This window comes from Cibotium barometz, chromosome 20 (assembly GCF_041138505.1).
Source record: "Cibotium barometz isolate CiBa-2024 chromosome 20, ASM4113850v1, whole genome shotgun sequence".
Taxonomy (NCBI): Eukaryota; Viridiplantae; Streptophyta; class Polypodiopsida; order Cyatheales; family Cibotiaceae; genus Cibotium; species Cibotium barometz.
In genome coordinates this window covers 5,674,125-5,699,317 of record NC_141065.1, presented here as the reverse complement: position 1 = coordinate 5,699,317, position 25,193 = coordinate 5,674,125, and the positions used below count along the sequence as shown (strand labels likewise).

Genomic DNA, 25,193 nt, shown 5'->3' with positions numbered 1-25,193 from the left:
CCTTGATTTGCCCAGCTTTATGTGTATGATACAGAGCATGAATTAGAGAATAGACTTCATGGGATGCCCTCTTTAAATCATAAAATTGTTGAAAGGTTGCAAACAATGATGTATGTACATAATCCATACACCCACGCACTTCCTTCAATGTGAGAGAAATGTTGCTGTCAAGTCCACATATGCAGATTTGAGAATGGCCATCTCACAGAAGCTCGATCAACCTCATGGCAATACTTGGTCCCCACAAGAAGTGAGGTAGCAGCTATCATGCTCGGTCAAGGAGATGATTTTCATGTGGGCATAAAGACATTCAAATAATGTCGCGCACAGGTGCTATAAAAAAATAATCTAACCTACATCGCTCATATATGCCTCTATTATATGTTCTTCTATTTTCTCAAGGAGAGGATGGTTGGCATGTTAGAATTCCACTCAATGGTAGGAATAGAGAAGGCTCAAATGAGGATACAAAGACCATAACTCAACGACAATATTATGCTTATAGACTACAGATTAGGGAAGATACAAATGCATGCCTTCTACGTGGTGGTCGTGCTTGCAACAGTACATTGTTGATGCATATAGTAGCATGGAAGAATCTAGATTGGTATGGATACGCAATAACCAAAAAGCATTACGTGCTGAAGTTTACCAGGGTCACCATTACAACTGTAAAATATTTGTATAAGTATGTATAAAAAGGACATGATAGAGCTACTATTGAGTTGCAAGACAAAAATGACGAGGTTAGTCAATATTTGGATGCACGGTACGTTTCTGCTTCAAAGGCATGTTGGCGCATATATCAATATGATTTGTATGATGAAAAGCTCGATATACAAAGGTTACATGTTCATCTCCCAATGCACAATAATGTGCTTTTCAATAATGTTCATCTCCCAATGCACAATAATGTGCTTTTCAATGACCAGGATGACTTGCGTGATGTGATTAGTTGTGACAGAAACCAAAGAACATCTTTCACCGCGCGAATAGTTCAAAGCCAATCAATTGTATGCGGATGCAACAAATAGCTTATTGTATGTTGATTTCCCTTGCAAGTGGGTGTGGAATTCGGCTCTTCACTCATGGACTAAAAGAAAAAGGGTTAATATAATTGGATGTATGTATAATGTTAGTTCGAGTGCAGGTGAGCAATATTACTTTTACGGATGCTACTCACAGTGTGCAAAGGGTGCAAATCTTTTGAGGATTTGCGAACAATGAATGGACATTTGTATCCATGTTTTAAGGCTGCATGTAAAGCCAAAGGGATGCTGCAGAGTGATGAGGAGTGGTATATGTGTCTCCATGAAGCTGCAATTCAAAATATAGGATTCTAGCTGCATCAATTGTTTGTCATTATAATGGTTTTTTGTGAGCCTATATACCCTTGGCAGCTTTGGGACAAATTCTCCGCCGAACTTTCAGAAGATTTTTTCCATTCATTGCAGCAAAGAGGGTGTGTTGATGTTGGTGTTTGTCATTCTACAGCAAAGAATCAGGCTTTGTTGCACATGCAAGATCTCTTACATCAATATGAAAAGTGGTTAGCTGATTTTGAAGGGTTGCCTATTCCAAATAGATCAAGTATTGCCACTGTTTAACAATGGTTTGTTGATGAAAGAGATGATGTTTGATTCTATTCAGCAGGCTAATTTGTCTGTTTCCATGGAAAGGAGTCTTAATAGTTTTCTTCTAAACTCCTCTCTCTTTCCATAGGAGCTCAAAGTAGAATGCATCAAGAAGAAGGAATGCTCATAATAAAGACATTACTGAGGCTTGAAGCTCGTTCCTACATATAATGGGGCTTCACATCTCTGCAAGAAAAGTATCAGTTGAATATATAATGGCCTAGGCACATTCTCTCATTCAATCAACTCCGTACCTTAATCTCTTGTCTAAGCAACCTTAGTGGCCTCGGCACATGTTTCGAGCATTCCCTAGGGATTGTTGCAAATTGACTTAAACCCAATTGTAACGAGAACCTACAGGACACACGAACCTGGCTAATTCAAGATGTGCCATCCTAGGGATTGGCCTTCAATCCTTCCTTAGTGACACACTCGTAGGATTGTGTGCATTACGCATCAAGAGAATTACCAAATGTTTGCTGCATTATGGATCAAAAGAATTACATCATATGTGCATTACTATACTCTTTTGGATTGTGTGCATTGTGCATCAAGAGAATATAGCATATGTTTGCATTATGCATCAAGAGAATTACCATATCTGAACTGCACCACTCTTTTGGATATTTGTTAGCCCCTCCTAAATTGGGGGCATCTTCTTAGTTATGTTGCCAGGTAGCTGCTTGAGGGCTACACAATCCCACAAGGGAAGCTCTGATGCTGTGTTATATTTATTACTTTCAAATACATCATGATATGAGAAACATTGCTTCAATTAACCATTTTGTAATCAGGCACAGATCCTCTCCCATGCCATTCACGATCTTCACACATGCCAATATAATATCTGTACCTACGGGGATTTCCTATTATCGCACTAGCACTTCTTCGCATCCGAATTTGGCTTGATAATACATGAGTGCTTGTGAAGAGAGATGTTCAATGCATGCATGTTTTGAATCACACATCATTTGGTGGCACCCCTAGAGCTTGCACTGATATCCAGCAAATGTAACCTGATGGCATTGACAGCTTTCAAAGCAAGAACAAAGCTGCTATCGTTTTCGAGTTAAGGACACTGCAAACAAACCACTCTCAAGTTAGAAAAAAACTTGCATTCGTGCATGTGTGTATGGATGTGCTGCGTGCAGTGCCACCTAGCTATATGAGACTTGAACTGATAACAGTGCTTTGCTGATGCCAAAAAATGCACAAACTCAATGGATTCCATCAAATGCACAGTAACTTTGACATCTTACACAGCTTTTTGTGTTGTCTGTGAAGCCCTTTCCTGGCCATAGCTTGGAGAGGAACTTCTTGGTCTTAGAAGCTGTATGTAGGCTCTTTGCACTATCTTGGTCAGCAACACTGTGCTCCTTTTCTACCTCTGAAAGTTTCACCTTCATGCTTGCCAGGTCCCTATTCAAGGCCTCAAAATTCTGTTGAACTTCCTCCCATTTGTCGTCGAGCCCACCAGAAGTGCCTTCATTAGAGTCACCTTCCTGGGCAGCCATCAGGGCTTTGACACTGCTGGGTAACTCATTAAGGGAAGACCCTCCAGTCATGGCAGCTCTCACTTGCTCAAAGAAAAGCACCTGCACCACTATTCTCAACGGCAGCCGCTCATTCTGAGCAGCATGCATGCATGCCTCCATCGATAGCTTCTTACAATCCAGAAGTCGGCATAACTTTTTCCTTTCATTTTTCGGAACTCCAGGATGCTTCTGCAGTTTTCACTAGTGAGTAGATCCGTACTGAATAATGAAACATGCATGCCCACCCAACAAAGCTATAAACATTACATCACCCTGTACATGTATATTAAAAACCCCCCTTTTTATGTGTGTAAATTCTTAAGTGTATAAAAACCAAACCCCCCTGTGTTGAACTCATGTGCTATCTACCACTCATTGAGGACAAAGGCTATGAACATCACCAGCAGCATCAAGTAAAATCAAGTCTGAGCATGAGCTTGCGTCCAGGGAAATGCCGGCAATATAGTGCATACCTTCAAGTAGACATCTATGGCTCTGTAAAGACCATCATGGATTGGTCGAGCAAAGCTTGGAACAGACTTGGCCAGTGCCATGAACTTTGACATTTCAAGGTGGGTGTCTATTGCAATCTCAGCAAGGTATCCATCAACGAGCTTTGCAACTCGTAGCTTTGAGCTGTGCGTTGTGGAAGTTGATCTCCGGCTCTCCACAATATTGATGTTCTCAGCTGACTTCGTCCGTCGTTTCTTGTACGATTGGTGCGCATGAATAGGACTGGTAGGAGGGCTTTGGTCTTGCATCATGAACTCTTCCACAATTGATTGCACAAGCTCCACATCATAAAGAGAGAGATCGGGACTTGAGAAGCAAGGAATGAGGAGGTCACGAAGAGAGGCTTCCTCCAGCTGCAAGCCCACCCTTCTTGAAAGCTCCTTCCTAGAAGGGATTGATGACACACCCAGAAAACTTGCTGCCTTCAACATCTTCAACAAAAAGCTACAGGGCATGCATCCTTTGTCTGGGGGAAGCAGACTTATTATTCTTTCTAAAAGCTGGCGCTCTTTTGAAAAGCTTGTAATAGACCGCCTGTTTTCCTTCAACAAGTCTTCAAAATAGTGATCTTGACCGATACCTGGTAGCCACTTCAGGGTATAAAACTGCAATGCCTCCCCTAACAGCTTGTGTGGCATTCTATCTTTTACCTTTATGGCAACAAAAACATGAGAATACAGATCAATCTCCAGTTCAGCTATGTCTTCAATCCACCAGTCCGTTTGCACCACGGGCTGGCTCTGCTTGCTCTGATTTCCATTCCAGGGCGGGCTATGGGTTATTTCTGTGGTACTATGCAGCTCCCTCACTCTGCCTGCCCGCGTCTGTGTGAAAGACCAATCCACTTTGGTAGGGTTCACAAGCGTTTTCGAAGCAATTGAATTCACACACCTGCTTACCACTTCAAGCTCCTCAGCCAATGGCAAAAGTGCCTGTGCACTCTTTAAAGCAATGATAGAATCTTTCCACCCATGGAATATGTAAGAATTGAGAAAGGCTTCTACCTTCAAAATCAGGTTGCCTTTCTCAGCTGCCTCTGTCATTTCAAGGTGTTCAGCAGCACATCTTACAGCTACCACATTGTATGCATTCAAAGTGACCTTAATTCCATAGCAGAACTTGACGCATATCTCGAAAGTCTCCACTCCCCCGGGGAATGCATTCAGTTCTACCTTGCAGCTGTTTTTCTCATGAGCTTCTGCAGCGAGTCTGTGGATTTTCGCACTCTTCGAAAGGAGAGGGAACTGCATCCACCAATGACAACAGATCCACAATATATGCTATGCAGTCAAGGTTGCAAAACAGCATAAAAGGAGGACAATCAAGTAACAAATCTTAAGGTTTATATTTTACAACTTATGCTAACCACCATCACAGAAAAAATATGAGGATCCATCCAACATGTTGCATCAAAAGCAGTAGAGACAACATAACAATTCCGACCACAATTTAATTTACTGCTGTAAAGAAACTGGTAGTAGTAATAATCATATTTCGGGTCCTAGATTCTGTGATCTCCCAAACACTATAGAGTTGTTCCCCACTTGATAGAGTTTCACGAGACTGGTGGTCACTCGGGTTTCTCATGCCTAACAGTCCAACTACTCCAGAGAAAATATTCTAAGAAAAGAAAACAAGGTAGGACAATGGCCCCGTTATGTGGAGTAGAGGGGTGAAATTAGACTTCTAAAAGTGTTTTACTAAGATGCACCTGCAAGAGCTGTACTATCACCATAAGCAGATCCCAGGCCGTGTTTACGCAGGCCAGTAGCCTCTGTCAGAGACAGGCTAGCCGAAAGAGGCCGGTCAGGGCAGGACCAAATTTGGGCCACGAGTGATAAGTCTATCAAGAGTAGGATCTTCATTGGTCCTCTTCATTGAACCAAGCCCTATGAAAAGGTGTGTCTATCTGAAAACTGTATTGAGGCACCAAATTTTGCCTGGATTATCTTGTGTGATTCCACTATAATACTCTATAATTCTTTATTCATAATCTGTACAATTCCAATCTCCGAATTCCATGTTGGATAGAAAGTATCAAGAAAGAAAGCAATCCTTGGAAGCTTCAATGGTGATGGATGACTAATGTGTGTTACAGAAGGCAAACAGTGAAAATGAATTACACACGGTGGGTTTAAAAACTAGGTTGTGGAGAGTTACTGAAGTAAATGCATTGCCCTCTAGAGCCATTGCATCCCTTTCTTCAAAGACATCTATTGAAAAAATCCTTAGGGAAAGAAAAATTTATGAGCTATCAAGTTATCGACTGTGCAAGTTTTGTAGTATTAAACGGCAGCAGTTCCTCCGTGTGCTGTACGGCTCCATCCTGCACCCCGAGCCTACTAACACTAAGAAACAAACTAACATAGAACCTTCTTCTCTACAACCTGACTTTCCCATTGTAGCCCTTGAGAGGAACCACCAGCCCTAACTCAATGAGGTACACGGAGGTAAATCCTCAATCTATTTAGTTGCTGGCTAGCTATCTGATGTTTTATTATAGCTTTCTCATACAAATTATGAAGATTTGCTCAAAGTTTACAACCCACTGTTAAGGCCAAAGATGTCCTTCAAAATACTTATGCAAGTGACTCCATTCAACCTAATAACACAGCTATATCCAAAGGCTTACAATACCAGTCCCGTAGCTCTCTATCCAATTAGAGTACCTTTTCCAGATTGGGAAGAGGGTGTTAACCCCATTTTGTTTACATTGACTGCGGTTACATCGGATTGCACTTGACTTTTAGGCTTTGATGTCTAGCACCCTTTAGAGAGGCCCTCTAGCATTGTGTAGTGCTAATGTGTAACTTTTGCAGCAGTGAAACAACAACTGAGCCTTTATTCCAGGATCGCCATTAAAAGGGCGTCCACTCCCTGTGAAACCCCCAATACTACCAACCCCCGCCCCACCCCCCCCCCCCCAAAACTACCTCTTCCCTTCCCCATAACCAACAGCGCGTCATGCCATGCACCCACATGTGCTTAATTCACTCTCAAAGCGGAGGAGGCAATAATCACAATCCTGCAGGCTGCATATTCCTCCAGCAGCCTGGCCCTTCAGTACGTCTGGCCATCCCCCTGGATTTGGTCATCTCAACTCTCTCCTTCCCCTGGGCTCTTTGACAATATACACACTGCAAGGTCAGGTGGTCTGGTACTTTGGGTAGAGGAGGATATCTGGCATGCTACAGGGCACTTGGCCTACACAATTAATGGATCTGGATTGGTCTTACTCACCTCAGGAGCCACTCCCACCCAGAGAGACACTTTTCTTCTTCTTCCACTCTGACCTTCATGTGGAGAAGGGAGTCTACACATACTATGTTGCCCACCAACTGAACATCCTCCACGAGAGGTCAAGCAACCACCAAGTGATCTTATCTGGTGGGTAGGATCCAGATTCATGGTAAGTACTCCCCCCCACAGACACCCACACCAAGGGCGACTCAACAGACTCCATAACCTTTTTGCCTTGCCATGAGCATGACGACTAAAAGTGTACATGGATTAGGAGGTGCTGCAGCCACAACCAGAAGATGATTGTTCATGAGGAGTTGCAAAAGGACAGGAGGAGACATTGGCACTCTTCCCACTGATGAGTTCCACATTATGGCTGACCGTACGCAATGATGCCACAAGATATGCCCGGGAGCAGCCACAATTTTTAGTCCCCTGCTTAGGCAACCAAGGGGGCATTTGCAACTTAATGAGCAGCTGTCTGCTTCCCATCCAAGACTATATGTCACATTCAGAAGCCTTTTTCCTAGATTACTGAGTTAACTGAGTTAACTGTGGCTGCTCTGAATGGCTCCTTGCTATAACAGCCTTCCTATTGGGAACTCTCTGGTATACCCTATTGTTAGAAGCAGGCTGCTTGCCTTTGTCCTTTTCTAAACTGGAGTGCTGTAGTTTGATGCCTTCCTAGATACCTGTAGATGCTCGTTGACCTTGTCAGGAACTGAAGGGGTCTATTTTTAGGGCTGAATTTCACCTTGTCCTGGTCTGCCTGCTTGACCAGCCCATGACCACCCCACGACCGCACACCCGACATCTGTTTGCTCTGCCTGTACAACTCCTGACCTGCCTGACCACCTATCCAACCTGCCTGGACTGTCCTGTTGGGTTTTGCCCTGTCCAAACTTGGGCATCCTACTTCCTGCATGATCTAGATTGATGTCTAGTACCAGACACTTGGCCTGATACCAACGCTTCTCAGAGCAATCCGCTACTCTCACTGGACTGGTCACAGAGACAGGTGTGATCACCTATACATCACATCTCTCCATCCGCCATCCAAACTGAATGGAATAGAAGGCAACAACCTCTTCCTCCTCTGGTTTCGGGAATCCCATCACTTGAAGGGGCACGCCTACCTTGGAGCTCCAATGAAGGAGCTTTTTCTTTATGCACATGAGCACAGAGGCAAACTGTTGGGTAGGTGCAATGTCTATCCCAATCTCGTATCCAAGATATCTGGCAGTGTGTCTTCTCTCAATCCATGTGAAGCCAAAATCTATACCCCAATCAATTTTCTCAGGGTCATTCACCCAATCCGACAGACTATGCCAATTTAAAAGCCCTTGCTGCCTAAACTCTTCCAAGGCAGTGTGAAATGAACAAAGACATGAGTAGGATGCCTCAATAAACACCATTGTGAACTCAGAGTCAATGAGCTCCTCTGTGCGCAAACGCAATCTTAATCCAGATACTCCAGCATTGGAGCGAAAGAAAATGCTCATAGTTTTTGCCACAATGAGATACTTGCATCCATGCGCCATACGGAGCCAGAGATCTGGAGCACTTACCTCGACCTCCACAAGCAAGCACAGTGTTGCGAGCCTCCCATTAAAGGCAAGATATACTTCTGATCCAATCCTGAGAAAATCCCATGTGTGTCATAGGCTTTCTTAAAATGAAGTAGCAAGATGGCCAAGGGCTGATTACTTGCTTTGGCCCACTACCACCTCCCAAAAGGAAAAGATGTTATCAAATATGCTTCTTCCTTTGGAGGAATCCATTCTGTGTGTCATGAATGACCATCTGTAACATTGGCTGCTGCAATCTCATGCTCACTCACTGGCAAGAATTTTGTGTGCAGTCGCAACCAATGTGATAGACCTGCACTAGGCAGTGTTAGTATCATCACCTGTCGCATGCGCAGAAGCCTTGCTGTATTGATCCACAGCCCTAAGCATACTTAAGAACATTGAAGCTAATTATCATATGATTAAGACACAGAGGAGAGAGAAGAAGAGAGATTAGGTGTCAGGTTTTCTTTATTCATATGGTACAAAAAGGTGGCTTATGCTTGTACATGGCTGAGGCTTGTGGTCAGCCCATAAGGGTTGACCCCCCATAGCCCTTCTACACGAGTTCTACTGAATGCTAGATGATTTGTGATAGATGAACTTCTGAAATATGACTTGTGCTATGCTGAATATGATGGACTGCTTATATATGTGGGTAGGACAGCAGTCGGCCAGCTGTAGAGCTGTCGGCCTGCTGAATCAGTCCCAAAAATGCTAAACTAACATATAATGCTAGTCGGTTAACATATAATGCTAGGCGGTTGACATATAATGCTAGGCTGCTGGCAATGAATGCTGGATCTCCATAAAATGCTGGCCGACTGGTCCTGGCTGCCTTCTGATGCTGACCGACTGATGATAGGAGGTGTCCAATGCTGCCAACAATGCCCAGATGCTACTGATGATGATGAGGAGGAGGAGGATGTAGATGTGCTGATGCTGAATGGTTCTGACGCTTGGCTACTGATGATCTTAATGATGATACTGATATGAGGCTAAATGCTTATCTGACCTACTGCACTAATCACGGATTAAACCGGTTCATGCTGAAGATTAGCCATGGCACGAGCGTGCATGTGACATTCCCTTCTGCTAAACTTGATGATGGGGTGGAGACTCTGTCATCTTTCCTCCCTGGACTTCTACTGACTTTGAACTGCTACTGCTTATTACTGACTTTGAATGATATTTTTGGCCTAATCTCCACTTTCCAAGTCTTTGATGAAGAAGTGAGCATCTGTTCAGTGTTGTCCCCATGCCTGATTTCCCTTAACCTTGACACAGCGGTGGGTCACCTGCCGGAACTAATCATGCCTGCTAGGCCTTTGGAATTGATCTGAGAGCTTACTGAGGTACTGGGTCTGCGTACCTACCCTCATGGACTGCATCCTCTAGCTTCGCCTATTGCAAACCACTCCATCTACTACCTTACTGCATCCTTTCTGCTGGAACTGTGCACCTTCCTTGGGACATAACTTAGTGGGCTGAGCCTAAATGCTCTAATACCAATGTCGCCTGCACGGAAGCCTTGCTCTATTGATCCACATCCCTAAGCATACTTAAGAACATTGATGCTAATTACCTATGATTAAGACACAGAGGAGAGAGAAGAAGAGAGATTAGGTGTCAAGTTTTCTTTATTCATATGGTCCAAAAAGGTGGCTTATGCTTGTACATGGCTGAGGCTTGTGGTCAGCCCATAAGGGTTGACCCATAGCCCTTCTACATGAGTTCTACTGAATGCTAGATGATTCGTGATAGATGAACTTCTGAAATATGACTTGTGTTATGCTGAATATGATGGACTGCTTATATATGTGGGTAGGACAGTAGTCGGCCAGCTGTAGAGCTGTCGGCTTGCTGAATCAGTCCCAAAAATGCTAAACTAACATATAATGCTAGTCGGTTAACATATAATGCTAGGTGGTTCACATATAATGTGCTAGGCGGTTGGCAATGAATGCTGGATCTCCATAAAATGCTGGCCGTCTAGTCATGGCTGCCTTCTAATGCTGGCCAACCGATGATAGGAGGTGTCCAATGCTGCCGACAATGCCCAAATGCTACTGATGATGATGATGATGATGTAGATGTGCTGATGCTGAATGGTTCTGAGGCTTGGCTACTGATGATCTTAATGATGATGCTGATGTGAGGCTAAATGCTTATCTGACCTACTGCACTAATCAGGGATTAAACCAATTCATGCTGAAGATTAGCCATGGCATGGGTGTGCACATGACATCACCACCCCTAGGGATGAGGTGGATAAGGCCCTTGGTAGGCACAGAGCCGGTGTTCCACATATCTTGTAATGCCACAATGGTCTTATCCCCAATGTCATCCCAAAAACGCATGAAAAAACGTGGGAGAGAGGCCCAGCTACCCTCGAACCTCCACTTGTTTGGGCAGGTTGATAGACATGCACCCACTCCTAGTCATGGAGTTATTATCCTTGCTAGAGCATAGTGGATTATGCGTATGATCGATTGGAAATTGGTGTACTGAATGTGTATGCTCCTAACCTCAGAGAAGAAAGAATTCTTTTTTCGAATGCCATCATAGACTCTCTTGTTAGAATATTGTGCATCTCATTGATTTGGGAACTGGCCCTTTTATTTGGCTCACATGTATTTTCTCACTTTTTATGGGTCGTGGGGCTGATTTATGCCTGTTGGCCAGTTCATCATGCAGTCGGCCAGCTTCTTGCCTTTCTATATAAAGGGCCTCCCTCATCATTTGTCATGTATCCAATCCCAAGCACAGTGTAATGCTCTTTTGCTGGCTATTGCCATTGTAAGCCTCTTGCTTATCAATAAAGGTGATCTTGTCAACAATCGCTCTGTCTCTCCTTCTCTCTCTCTCTCTTTCTTTGGTCTATGCTTCCACTTGTGCATTCTTCAACATGGTATCAGACGTCTAGGTCCTGGCTGCAATCATCTGCATTTTGATTTCTTCATGCTGGTGATTGGGCACTTGATAGAGGTGGCACTATCTCTATAGTTCCCCGAGTATGCATATCAAAGTCTCGTTACTTAGATGCAGAGTTATCACAGTACGTGAAGGACGTTTGGAGAGCTGTGATGCTCCTGACTCTAGGCAAAGAGTTGCTCTTGCCTTAGAGAGTACTATTGTTGTTTATCGCAGTGTGGCCCTGGAGGGATCAAGAGCCATCAAACGTAGATTGTGTGCTCTGCAGCTGAGGGAACTTGAGAAACACCCTGATGCCCAGTGGATCTCAGATGCATTATGCACCGTCACAAGGCTGAGTTGCAGGACTCTTTTGAGCAGCGTACAAAGTTATGTAATTATGCACAGGAGTCATTTTGGATTCAGATGGGAGGTAGATGTGACAAGCATCCTGCCCATGGCCTCTCCCACAACAAGGAATGCATTAGATAGTTGCAGAACACGTAGCGAGTGCTCCACTTAGAGCCTGACATGATCTAGAGGATCGCCTCGGATGTTTACGGCCGCTTGTTATCTGCAGAGGCTCACTCCCCTCAAAGGGATACGGCACAACAGAAGGTTTGGGAGTCCATGCCTAGGTTGATTCGGATGACATGTGTGCATTACTAGATGCCTCCTTTTTGGCATATGAGCTTAGACATGAGGTTTAGGTTTTACCACATGGTAAATGTCCTAGAAGTTACTAGATGCCTCCTTTTTTGGCATATGAGCTTAGACATGAGGTTTAGGCTTTACCACATGGTTGACAGCTACTGCAGTTGTGGAAGGTGTCCCTAGAAGGGCAGGGACTTCCAAAGGTTGACCCTATGGAAGCCAAAAACTTCCAATAGATCTGTTGGAGCCCGGAGAGCTTGAGGAAGGACAAAATTTGTGGTCCTCTAGCACCCGGTCAAAGTTCCAATGGTATTGGAAGAACAGCAGTTTCCTCAGGCTGAGAGGAAACGGGCTACTCTCAAGAGCCTGTGAGGTTGCGTCCGGCCAAATCGAAATCTGCTTGGAAGAAGCCCCTTCCAAGAAAGCGGGCATTAATAAAGTGAAAGGCAAGCTATGTGGGGAGTGCCACCAGGATCCAATTCCTAGCCTGAGACCTGAAAATCTTTCCAATGGGTGTGGTCTTTTTTTCCCCAAGAGCACCTGGGCACCCGGCAGTTCCTAGTTTAGACCCAACAGGACTATGTTATAGTATAATATAGTCCCAGTCGAATGATATGGTCAGTTTGGTCATTTTGGACCAAGTTGTGGGTTGGCCAACATGGTCAACCTACGTCCATACCAACCCTGGGTACTATATACAGACCAGTTTGGCAGCCTTAGTTCATCATTGATTTCATTGTGTTCAAGCACTCTTGTAAGGACATCCTCCCTCTAGAGTCTCTCTAGATTGCCATCAAAGCTCCTTACCCGGAGCACATGGATGGGCGGACGCCATTAGTTTGTAATTAAGTTTTACAAGCAGTAATATTGTTTACTCTCCAATTCTTTCTGCAGTTCAGTGCTTTGTATTATGTTGATCCTACTTCTGCTATTGTGTATTCTTACAAACAGATCCTTGGTGTCAGGGCATGCTTAATGCAACCAATAGCATAGTTTTGCCTCTCACTTAGCTTGAACATGCTTCAGATTTGAATGTCCAAGCATTGAGATGCATTTACGAAACAAGGACTTCCTCTCCAAGCCCCACCAAACCTCTTCCTACAACTATGACTCACGGAAGGTATTTCACGCAAAAGCTCGAGAAACTAGATTGGTATTCCCAGACAGATCCAAACTTCAGTGGCAGCTCATTTGCAGATCCAAAAGAGCAATGAAAGACTAAACGCAAGAGCTACATCCAAAACATTTCACCACCTTTATTCAACTGCTCCACCATCTTGTTCATGAAAGAGTGCACAGAGCGGAAGCAGAGTGGCACTAGAATGTGCTAAATAGAGAGTGCAAGAGAGTATGCTGGATATACTAAAGCAAAATAGTCCCAAGCAAGAGACACTACAAGTCTCATATGTAATATGCGGAAGGTTCGGAGAAGGATCGGTACTTCAAAACTCAGAAATCAGCACTCTTTTCGCGACGGAATTAACGCACAAACTGAAAGATGATGTGCAGAAAAATAGAGAGAGAAGGGGGAGATGGTTCCAATTACCCTCTGTAGGGCCCCCACCACGGATGGTGTATTTGCTTTATTAGAATGATGTAAATCTGAAACAAATACAAAGTACTTGACCTTTTCTTGGCTGGAAAACCTGCCCTTGACCTTCAGTCCTTCACCCCTTTGCTTTAGCAATGTTCTTGGCTGTCCTGGCCCTTGGTTGCTTGGAGCACTTGGTGAATTATGAGATGGATTCAATGAATCCTTGGCTGGGCTTTTATACCCCTCCCTTCATCCAGTCGGCCAGCTAATAAAAGCTCCACGACTGTGTTTATTCCAATAAAGTGCTTTCACACTATATTCCCTGCAGTCCAGCCTGCGCATGCTTCTGGGCAGCACCCTGGCTACTGGGCAGTCAACGCATGGGTGTGGGATTGCTCCCTACACCTGGCCGACTAGCTGGGTAGGGTATTAGACCCAGTCGGCTGCCTGTCCAGCAGTAGTACAGGTGGCCGACAGCCCCTTCAGCCCATGTCATGGCTGGTGGGCACAATGTGGGCCCTCCTGGCCCCTTGGGGGTGGTTCTATACCTCCCCCATGCCCATACTAAGAATTCAAATGCAAATCCTTGCACTGGGGTAGCCCTATGGGTGGCCCCATCTCTACATGCAAACCTACATGCCTACAGAGGCCTGGCGTCCAGTTGCAAACCAGATACACAGAACATCTGACATCATTCCAGAGGGAGACTCACAGCGCGGACTGGCACTGCTTCATGTGCAAGACAATGCACACCTGACCTTGGACTCATGTGCAGGACGATGCACACCTGACCTCGGACGACTGAGATGGATCCCTGGCTGACTCGTCCCGGACTGGGCTCACATGGGACCAATTCACCATCCCAGGTCCTGCACCTTCTGTACAGAAATGTCTACATGGCATCCAAGTGCGGGATGCACATGACATCCCCTTCTGCTTAACTTGACGGAAGCTGCATAGCCTCCAAATAATCCGTCAATAAAGCCGAATAGTCTTCGAAAAATTCTTTGTCGAGCCATACCGCTTCATGAGTTCCTCGGTCTTGAAACTTCGTGAGAAACTGTCGTAGTCTTCGGCCTGAGCCATGCTTGAAACGGTGCAGAAGGATCTGTTCCGGAACCATTACTTCTGCTTCATCAATGATGTCTGGTTCCGCTTCGTCTTTGACCTCTGAAGGGGGTGGACCTGCATATGGCTTTAACCAACTGACATGAAATACATCGTGCATAGTTCAACTCGGAGGTAGCTTTAACTGCATAGACACCTCATTAATCTTTTTCCGGATGGGAAATGGTCCGAAGCTCCTGAAAGACAACTTTGGGCATCGCTTGCCCACCTGCTTTAATCTTTGCTTCATAATCCGAAGATATACCCAATCTCCTTCCGAAAACTTCATGTCCCTTCGGTCTTTATTGGCCTGTCGAGTGTAGGCCTCTTGCGCTTTAGCCAACCTGTCTTTAACGGACTCTAGGATCTCCTGGTAAGACTCCGTCACTCTGTTCGCCTCCGGTACTGAAGACGACGTATGCCTGATGGTCAGTGCGAACCTCGAAGTCACGGCCATACAGGAAATGTTTCCAATGTTTCAAGGCCTGTATAACTGCTAGGAGTTCACGATCGTAGACTGAGTAGTTCTTTTCGGCGGGCAGTAACTTACGAGACATGTAAGCTACCGAATGACCATTCTGTTGCAATACACCTCCAATTGCGATGTTACTCGCATCGGTGATCACTTGAAATGGTTCGTCCCACGAGGCAAGGACTAAACAAGGCGCTTCAGACAAAGCCACCTTGAGGTTCTGGAATGCCTCCAACGCTCGTGGAGTCATTCGAATCTTTTGCCTCCTTGTTTTCACTCCCTTTAGCAGATCGGTGAGGTCTGCCGAGAGATCAGAAAACTTGTCAATGTGGGTGGAATATGCCTGGCATATACCCACAAATGATCTAATGTCATAAGCGGTCTGAGGTAACTTCCCAGTTAACAATCTCGGCCACTTTAGCCGGATCAAGTCGAATGCCTTCGGCACTGATTATATATCCCAAGTAATGTACCTGGAACAGATAAAATTCTGACTTCTTTTCATTGATATAGAGCTCGTTGCTTTCCAGCAACTTAAGGACTTTCTCCACATCAATGTCATGCTGCTCAACTGTAGCTGAAAATATGAGTATGTCGTCTAGAAATATGAACACACACACTCCAATCAACTCCCGGAAAATACGCATCATCATGCGTTAAATGTAGCTGAGGCGTTCGTCAATCCAAATGGCATAACCACAAATTCATAGTGGGCCCGTTCTGTATGGAAAGCTGTCTTGGGGATGTCCCCCTCAACAATCCGAACCTGGTGGTACCCACTCTTTAAATCCAATTTAGAGAACACCTTAGCTCCATTCAGCCTCTCGAGAATATAGTCAATTCGAGGCATCGGGAATCTTCTCTTGATAGTCAGCTTGTTGAGTGCACGATAATCGACACACAACCGAGAAGACCCATCTTTCTTCTTGACAAATAAGATCGGTGCTGCAAATGGCGACACGCTGGGGCGGATGAAGCCAGCTTGCAACAATTCTTGGAGTTGGCGGTCCAACTCCGATTCCATTGCCTTAGAAAGGCGATACGGAAACTTGCTCGGGGGTTCCGAGCCTGGGAGGAGGTCAATCTTGTGATCCTCCGGTCTGGACGGGGGAAGCTGGGGAGGGAGACTGTCCCGAAGAAAAATCTTCTGGGACTTTTCATGGAGAACCGAGTACTTCTCGGAAGCACTGGCCACCGTCTGGGCTGTCTGGATGTAAATCATCGCACACTGTGCGCCTTTCCTGACTGCTCGCTTAGCCTGCAAGTGGCTTATGAGCGGAAAGTTTGGAATACCGGGCTCACACTTAATGGTCACCGGGGTGTTTGACACATTCCGATCAATCTGGAACGTGTGCTTGTCCCACTTGACATCAGGAAGAAACTTGTGAAACCACTGGATACCCAAAATTATGTCTGCTCCTACAAGAGGGGCAACCATAAAGTCACGCACAAACTCTATGCCCTGAATCACTAACTTAGCACCTAGAGCTTCATACTTGACGCTCGTTGTCATACCTGTGCTAAAACCCTCAACTTGTTTGTCCACCGGAGTCAGCTCGAAACGGGCACGCCTAGCAGCCTGTTCCGTGACCACATCCTCTGTGCTGCCGCTGTCAAACAAGACAACGACTCTCTGGCCACCTATGTAGCCAAAGGACTTGAGCAATTCATTGCGCTCATACTCCTGGTCATGGGCGCCCTTCTGCTTATCTTCAAGCTCCCGGCTAATAATTGCTCCAACTGAAGCACCGGGGTTTGAAGAACTAGGGGTAGCCGCTGGGGTCTGTGTGGGAGCGGTGCTCACCACGGAAGCTGTGGAGGCGGCGGCGGCCTTTGGAGGCTTCTTCGGACAATCCCGAGAAGTATGTCCTTTTGTGTGACAAAAGTAACATCTACCCTCCTTCCTGTACTGAGAAAGCTCCTCAGCACTCAACAATCTGACCATCCACTATCTGTGTGGGAGACTTCCGGAGGCTTCCGGAGGCTTCCGGAGGCTTTTGGAGGCTAAAAACCAACCGTCCTTCAAGGGCCCCCACCACGGATGGTGTATTTGCTTTATTAGAATGATGTAAATCTGAAACAAATACAAAGTACTTGACCTTTTCTTGGCTGGAAAACCTGCCCTTGACCTTCAGTCCTTCACCCCTTTGCTTTAGCAATGTTCTTGGCTGTCCTGGCCCTTGGTTGCTTGGAGCACTTGGTGAATTATGAGATGGATTCAATGAATCCTTGGCTGGGCTTTTATACCCCTCCCTTCATCCAGTCGGCCAGCTAATAAAAGCTCCACGACTGTGTTTATTCCAATAAAGTGCTTTCACACTATATTGCCTGCAGTCCAGCCTGCGCATGCTTCTGGGCAGCACCCTGGCTACTGGGCAGTCAACGCATGGGTGTGGGATTGCTCCCTACACCTGGCCGACTAGCTGGGTAGGGTATTAGACCCAGTCGGCTGCCTATCCAGCAGTAGTACAGGTGGCCGACAGACCCTTCAGCCCATGTCATGGCTGGTGGGCACAATGTGGGCCCTCCTGGCCCCTTGGGGGTGGTTCTATACCTCCCCCATGCCCATACTAAGAATTCAAATGCAAATCCTTGCACTGGGGTAGCCCTATGGGCTGGCCCCATCTCTACATGCAAACCTACATGCCTACCGAGGCCTGGCATCCAGTTGCAAACCAGATACACAGAACATCTGACATCATTCCAGAGGGAGACTCACAGCGCGGACTGGCACTGCTTCATGTGCAGGACAATGCACACCTGACCTTGGACTCATGTGCAGGACGATGCACACCTGACCTCGGACGACTGAGATGGATCCCTGGCTGACTCGTCCCGGACTGGGCTCACATGGGACCAGTTCACCATCCCAGGTCCTGCACCTTCTGTACAGAAATGTCTACGTGGCATCCAAGTGCGGGATGCACGTGACATCATAAGTGAGGGAGCAAAATATGTACAAGACTGAATGAATGATAAGAGGCCAGCCCCACCTATTTATAGGTGAGGAGGGCTGGCCGACTGGAGCTTAATAAGCTGGCCGACTGGAGCAGAGGAGCTGGCCGACTGGTAAAATACCAAAAGGGCTGGGAAAAATCCCAAAAAAATATGGAAAAAAGGGGTGGTCAGCCCACAATCAAGGGCCATACAAATGGGACCAAAAGGACACCAGAAATGGGCAGAAACTGGGGATGAATGTGCACAGAGCGGAAGCAGAGTGGCACTAGAATGTGCTGAACAGAGAGTGCAAGAGAGAAAGAGATATGGAGAAAACTATGCTGAATATATTGAAGCAAAACAGTCCCAAGCAAGAGACACTACAAGTCTCATAAGTGAGGGAGCAAAATATGTACAAGACTGAATGAATCATAAGAGGCCAGCCCCACCTATTTATAGGTGAGAAGGGCTGGCCGACTGGAGCTCAATAAGCTGGCCGACTGGTAAAATACCAAAAGAGCTTGGAAAAATCCCATAAAAATATGGAAAAAAGGGGTGGCCAGCCCACAATCAAGGGCCATACAAATGGGACCAAAAGGACACCAGAAATGGGCAAAAACTGGGGATGAATGTGCTAACAGTTCACATTCAAAGAAAGCTTAGCAATTGCTTGGACAGGTGGAAAGCACTAAGTTCCCATGATTCCGCATTTGTTCTAGAGAAAAACAAATGGCAATTTTTTGACAAAAGCAGTGCAGCAGGATTCAAATAGTTCAAATTCATCTAGACCAACATCTCAACAACATCATTCACAATGATGACCGTACAGAAATAAAGTTTCAGATGGTTGTGCAGCAGGGATTTGACTATCGGTGGACTTGGAGGGGCTGCCGGCCAGCATATACAGATTGTTTTCCAGTGGGCTGCAGAAAAAGTCTAATATTTGTCCAGATTGCTGGTCGGCCAGTTGATTGTGTCATATCCAGCCTATATAAGGCAGTCTTGCTCATCATTTTAGGCATTCAGCCCCTTTGCTTGGCTGGATCATAGATTAGGCCTAGACTAGGGTTTACACCTTTTCATTATTGAAGGCAGCCTATGGCTGCAAGATGTACTTTTTTGTACCGTATGAATATACTGAATATTCAGCTATCTCTCTCTCTCCTCTCTCTCTTCTATTTGCGTTTTTGCATGAGCTTCTGCATGTGACTTTGGTATTAGAGCTTCAGACTGGTTCTGAGATATTGTTGCTTGGCTGGTTTTGAGATATTGTTGCTGCCCATGTCCCACCCACCCATATGAATATACTGAATACTCAGTTATCTCTCTCTCTCCTCTCTCTTCTATTTGCGTTTTTCCATGAGCTTCCGCATGTGACATTGATATCAGAGCTTATGGCTAGCTCAGAGATATTGTTGTTGTTGCTGCCCATGTCCCACCCACCCATATGAATATACTGAATACTCATGTAACATGCAGCGGAAGTCTTCGTATTGGAGGATCCTGTCACACAAATGCTCACACCGTCTTCTGTATCCTGAGTTTCGCGAGTTTAGCAATCCACTTTAATACTTCAAACTTTAGAGAGATATGAGAGAGAGAGATGAGAACTGTACACCGTATGGGGTCCCGAATTACCCACTAAAGGCCCCCCTATCCCATTACCGAGATAGTATTTGCTTTATTATCTTTTAAGAGACTGACGGTGTGACTGACGATAAGCCAAACGCAATACCTCAAGTGTGGCTGAACTGTGCACTGCTGTAGAAGCACCAAAGATATCCAATCTCGAGCCTATGCACTCTTCCTAATAGTATGAGGGAGGGATGCAAAGCTAGGGCTGAGAGGGGCTGTTTGGGACTGTTCTAGACTGTATATGAATGCTGTAAATGAGTATGACTGCTGCGTTTTACCTTCACCAAGTGGCTGGAGCAAAACAATGAATGGATGAATGCTGAAAACTATATGGATGCAGAAAACGCAAGGCTGAATGCTGAACTGATGCATTTTACTGATGTAGATGGCTGAATGCTCATGCGTTTGAGGCGCCTAGGGCTGTAGGAGACAAACGCTGAAGAGAGGTGGCTGAAACTGCAATCGCTTATGCTCCTGAGGCTGAGGATGACAAGTGCTTGATTGCTCTCTTGTTGAATATGATGAATGATGGAATGATTATGCAAGGGCTATATTTATATGGGCTAAATGAGCCAGTCGGCTGGCTACAGAGCTGGCCGACTGCTCATGTCCATAAATAATGTATAGATGCTGTGAAAAATGCTGAAAATAATGGAAAAAATACCAGAGAAATCCTAGATAAATACTGGATGCTATCTGGGGTTCCTGCAATGGTCTAGATGCTATGCATGAATGATGTGCAATGTACAGGATGCTTTCTGATGCAAACCCTAAGGTTTCTACTGACTGTATATGCATGAATGCGTCTTTTTAAGTGGGTTAAGGGACTTAGGCTGACTGACTGATTGACTATGGCTGAGAATGACCTACGTAGCTCGTGCCTGACTTATCCTAGACTTAGGATATACAATGGGGTCACGACGTACGACAAATATCATCCTAAATGGAACTAATATTGTACTAATGTTGCACTGATGATGATGAGCCAGTTTGTCACCATGCACTACAATGCAGAGTGCATGTGACAACTCAGCTATCTCTCTCTCTCCTCTATCTCTTCTATTTGCGTTTTTGCATGAGCTTCCACATGCGACATTGGTATCAGAGCTTCAGGCTAGTTCTGAGATATTGTTGTTGTTGCTGCCCATGTCCCACCCACCCATATGAATATACTGAATACTCAGCTATCTCTCTCTCTCCTCTCTCTCTTCTATTTGCGTTTTTGCATGAGCTTCCGCATGTGACGTTGGTATCAGAGCTTCAGGCTGGTTCTGAGATATTGTTGCTGTTGCTACCGATGTCCCACCCACCCATATGAATATACTGAATACTCAGCTATCTCTTTCTCTCGTCTCTCTCTCTTCTATTTGCGTTTTTGCATGAGCTTCCGCATGTGACGTTGGTATCAGAGCTTCAGGCTGGTTCTGAGATATTGTTGCTGTTGCTGGCTATGTCCCACCCACCCTTACTACATCGCGCATGGATGAAACCATCGCCTGTGTCTTGATCTTGTGGTGGTGTGGAAACCAGGCAACTTTGTCTCAACATCAGGCTGAACAAGGCTAAACACTGATTCAATCCCAAATGAAGGTGACAGGTCCAAGGTACAGGAAAGTGCACAGGTAAGAGGCCCAAGCCAAGGAACACAAGATAGGGAAGAATTCCCAAGAGGTTGGTTGGTGGTGTTCCACAAAGCCCAAGGGGATTGCAGTCCTGTGAGTCGGGTGCCACTTGGGACACACCAGGAAAGGCTTTCAGGCAACGCTTCCAGGGGAGTTTGATCCTCCAAGGGGTAGAGTGAGAGTGCCAGACTTGTTTCTTAGGAAAGAAGACTAGAGACAGTGCTCAAGGACAGGGCAGGAACGGAATGGGGACTGGATGGAACAGATGCATAGATCTTCATCAGAGTTAGAGTGGATTTGGAGATCGGGCCGGGTGTTCAGTGAAAAAGGTTGCCACAATTAAATATTCAGGAGTATTGAATCATTGAAGCTACATAATACACAGTCCCTGAGCACTAAATTTCATGAGCAGGATGACAGAGGGACTTCGAGAAAAGAATGGGATGATGACAGTCATCCAAGAAACAAATTGGAATCCCGTCATCAAATTTAGCAGAGGGGGATGTCATGTGCAAGACATGCACTGGCTGACCTCAAAGCTAATACTGAGGAGAGCAACCAGATAAAGACAGATCATAACCAAAGATTAGGAGCATGAATTGCTAGTGTTGGCAGGGATTTGACTATTGGTGGACTTGGAGGGCCTATTGGCCGGCATATACAGATTGTTTTCCAGTCGGCTGCAGCAAAAGTCTAATATTTGTCCAGATTGTTGGCCAACCAGCAGTCCGCCAGTTGATTGTGTCATATCCAGCCTATATAAGGCAGTCTTGCTCATCGTTTTAGGCATTCAGCCCCTTTGCTTGGCTGGATCATAGATTAGGCCTAGACTAGGGTTTACACCTGTTCATTGAAGGCAACCTATGGCTGCAAGATAGATGTACCTTTTTGTGCCATATGAATATACTGAAAACTCAGCTAGCTCTCTCTCTCTTGTTTGAGTTTTTGCATGAGCTTCTGCATGTGGCATTTAAGATGTGCTGGGGAATGCTGGCCAAGGAAGGGGATGTGCCACATATATAGGCCACAAAACACTGGCCATTGGAGCAAGAGACAAAAGTGGAGCAGCAGACTCACATGGGGAGCAGCCAATATATGAACCACAATAGCAGATCCTCTGAATAAGGTGCAAGAGATCTCATTCCTAATCCAGGAAACTTTAAAATAGCTAGATAGCCAATATCCCATTTTGACTCCATCCTTGGGATCCATAACTTGCTTGGCACCTTGGTGATCTGCAGTGGGCTCACTATTTGAGAATACATTTATTTAAAAGACTTCACGACTTAGGAATAGATGCAGTAAAGAGGCCTGCCTTACCATTTAAGAAGAGAGGTGTTAAAGAGACCTCAGGGACATGAAAATGTATGTACAACCTAAGTAAGAGTCAGAGGAACATGGTGTCTTGAGATGCATACTGGAAGCACCTTCGAGGTGAATTCCATAGTTAAGACTCCTCTGACAAGAATCATAAGTCAGCCATTGGGACTTCACCAGGATGTACAGCCACACAACAACACCGATGAGATATACCCAGAATAAAATGATGTTCGCTGCTCCCTGTTGCCATGGTAGGGCATAGTTATAGTTCATCAAAGAATGAATGGCATCCCCTTTCAAGTAAAGCATGCCCAATATACCCCTAGTGTCAAAGAAGCAAACATCTATGCACAGTATACACTTGAGGGGAAATGTAAAACCTAAAGCAAAAGAAGAGTGCCCCTTGTAAAACCAACCCCTCCATCATCTTTACGGCTCATGCATAAGTCTCAGATAGAGAGGTGTACCTTGTGTAGGTGGAACGTTACACCATCTACCACCACAATGAAATCACTGGAAATCTCCGACAAGACCGACCTGTTTGGCATCCCAAAAACAAAACAAAAAAAGACAGTCATCTTGCCATTCATTAGCCAAACAAAAAGCACAAAATCTTCCCCATTGCAAGCTCCAACACCTCCAGTCTGTCTAGTTACCCCGTAGGGCTGTCATTGATCATGGGCATTTTTTTGCCTTAAAGATTGTTTCAAGAACCTCTTTGGCCTTGCTTTACCTGAGAAGCGGACATCATGACTCCTAATCTTGAACAATTTTGAGATTAGATTAGTAAGTGGTATGCACCTGATGTTGCCCAGGACTTGAAAGCTGTCTGGCTTAGATCCTAGTTTCATGAACTTCATCTCAGCTTCCGGATTCCTCCTTCCAATGATGATGATGATGATGATGATCACGGCAGGTGCATCAGCAAGGGTACACAGAGATCACAGAATGCACATAGCTTGATGATGCAGTGAAGCTACTTATAAACGTGGTCGATTGCGGCATGAAATTCTAGGTTTTTGGATGGTCATGCCATTTTACAAAAAACAATTAGGGGTTTTAGGAGGCAACAGAATTTTTCATGGCATGATAAGTGGCAAGCAATGTATGCAAGTATTTTGCAGATAAGCAGAGAAATGGTAGGGTTTTGCACAGAGTTTTGTAAGTTTTGTAAGCAAATGCCAAGGCTATGGAGAGAATCACGAGGGTTTTACAGTTGTGTGAGGAGAAAAGATTAGGAGGATTTAGCAGGATAAACTGCTAGGGTTGTCATTCAAACAAAAAAAAGAAAAGTTAGGGTTCTGCAGCCAGGATGGATCATGGCATGATGGGTATGACAAAGCATCATCGTACTAGGGTTTTGCAGCCAGAAAAAATCAATCATGAGGCGCATTAGCAGAGTTTTCTAGGGTTTTTGCAGCCAAAAGAGGGGATAATAACACTTAATAGAAGTCTCCTTTCTTGGGGGGGTGGCGGGGGGATAATAACAAAGATTTTGCAAGATTAGCAGATGATTTTGTGGGTTTTACAGTCAGAGAAATGGATTATGGCAGAGAGCTTGCGCAGATTAGCACAGAAATCTGGGCATGATTAGCATAAGAAAGTTGGCGCCGGACATGCCCCAATGTTTGTGAGATTAAGCAAAAATTACCTTAACGATTAATGAGCTTAGCAAAAAACTGCTTGAAGTCGAGCAAAAACTGCTTGAAAATTTGCAGGATTAGCTGGGTTTAGCGAAAACTGCTTACAGGTTAGCCAAAACTAACCACCAAAAAAAACAGATTAAAGATTAGCGAGTTCAGATGGTTCTTAGATAGAAGGGGATGAGGATGTGAAGAGGCAGAGCTTAATGGTGAATAATTAGCAAAAGCTTTGGATACCAAACAGTAGGGTTTGTCGGAGGGGGCCAAATGCTGTAAGTGTTTTTTGTCAGGGCCAGAGGGGACCTGCACGCTCATAATCACGCTTTTCTGCTGTAATTAATCTCCTTGATCAGGCATTAAACAGCTAAAACACGCGGCAAACTGCTTTTGTGCCGTGATTAAGGTGTTTAACACGCATCAAACTGCTTTTTGTGCTGTGATTAAGACCAACAGCAACAGACAGTGCGAGCTGATGAGCACAGAAAGTGTCTGCTAGTGCGCATCCCACCATCGCCTTTTTCTGCATGTCCCCATTTTGCATATGAATTGAAATCCTGTGCCCAAATGCTACCAGTACATCCATGTTGTCCCATGATCAAACCGAAAAGCTTTCTTTTTTAGTTAAAAGGCGTTTGTCTTAATCACACCAAAAAGCTCTTAATCACGCCACTAATCTAGTTAGATCTGCCTTTCCCATGCTTCTTGATCCAGAAACGCAAATCCAGCAAAGATTTTTGCAGCATTAAACTAATCATTCTCTAATTTAACTAATTACATTCCCCCTTGCAGCTTGATTAAACAAATAATTATCTCTCTTTTCAGCGAGAGTAAACTAATAATGCTCTTCAGGATTAAAGTAATGATTC

The 25,193-nt window shown here is 45.0% G+C and overlaps 1 protein-coding gene across 1 annotated transcript; it reads right to left on the bottom strand.

The window, feature by feature from the left end:
- Positions 1-2,099: 2,099 nt before the first annotated feature.
- Positions 2,100-24,818, bottom strand: LOC147627478 (BTB/POZ domain-containing protein At1g67900-like). The gene is made up of 5 exons (XM_086814389.1): positions 23,486-24,818; positions 23,152-23,221; positions 3,643-4,926; positions 2,894-3,358; positions 2,100-2,712 (listed from the first exon to the last, which is right to left on the bottom strand). Exons 1-5 carry the CDS (start codon positions 23,542-23,544, stop codon positions 2,704-2,706), a joined length of 1,887 nt encoding a protein of 628 aa, XP_086670515.1. The 5' UTR covers positions 23,545-24,818; the 3' UTR covers positions 2,100-2,703.
- Between the last annotated feature and the right edge of the window lie 375 nt (positions 24,819-25,193).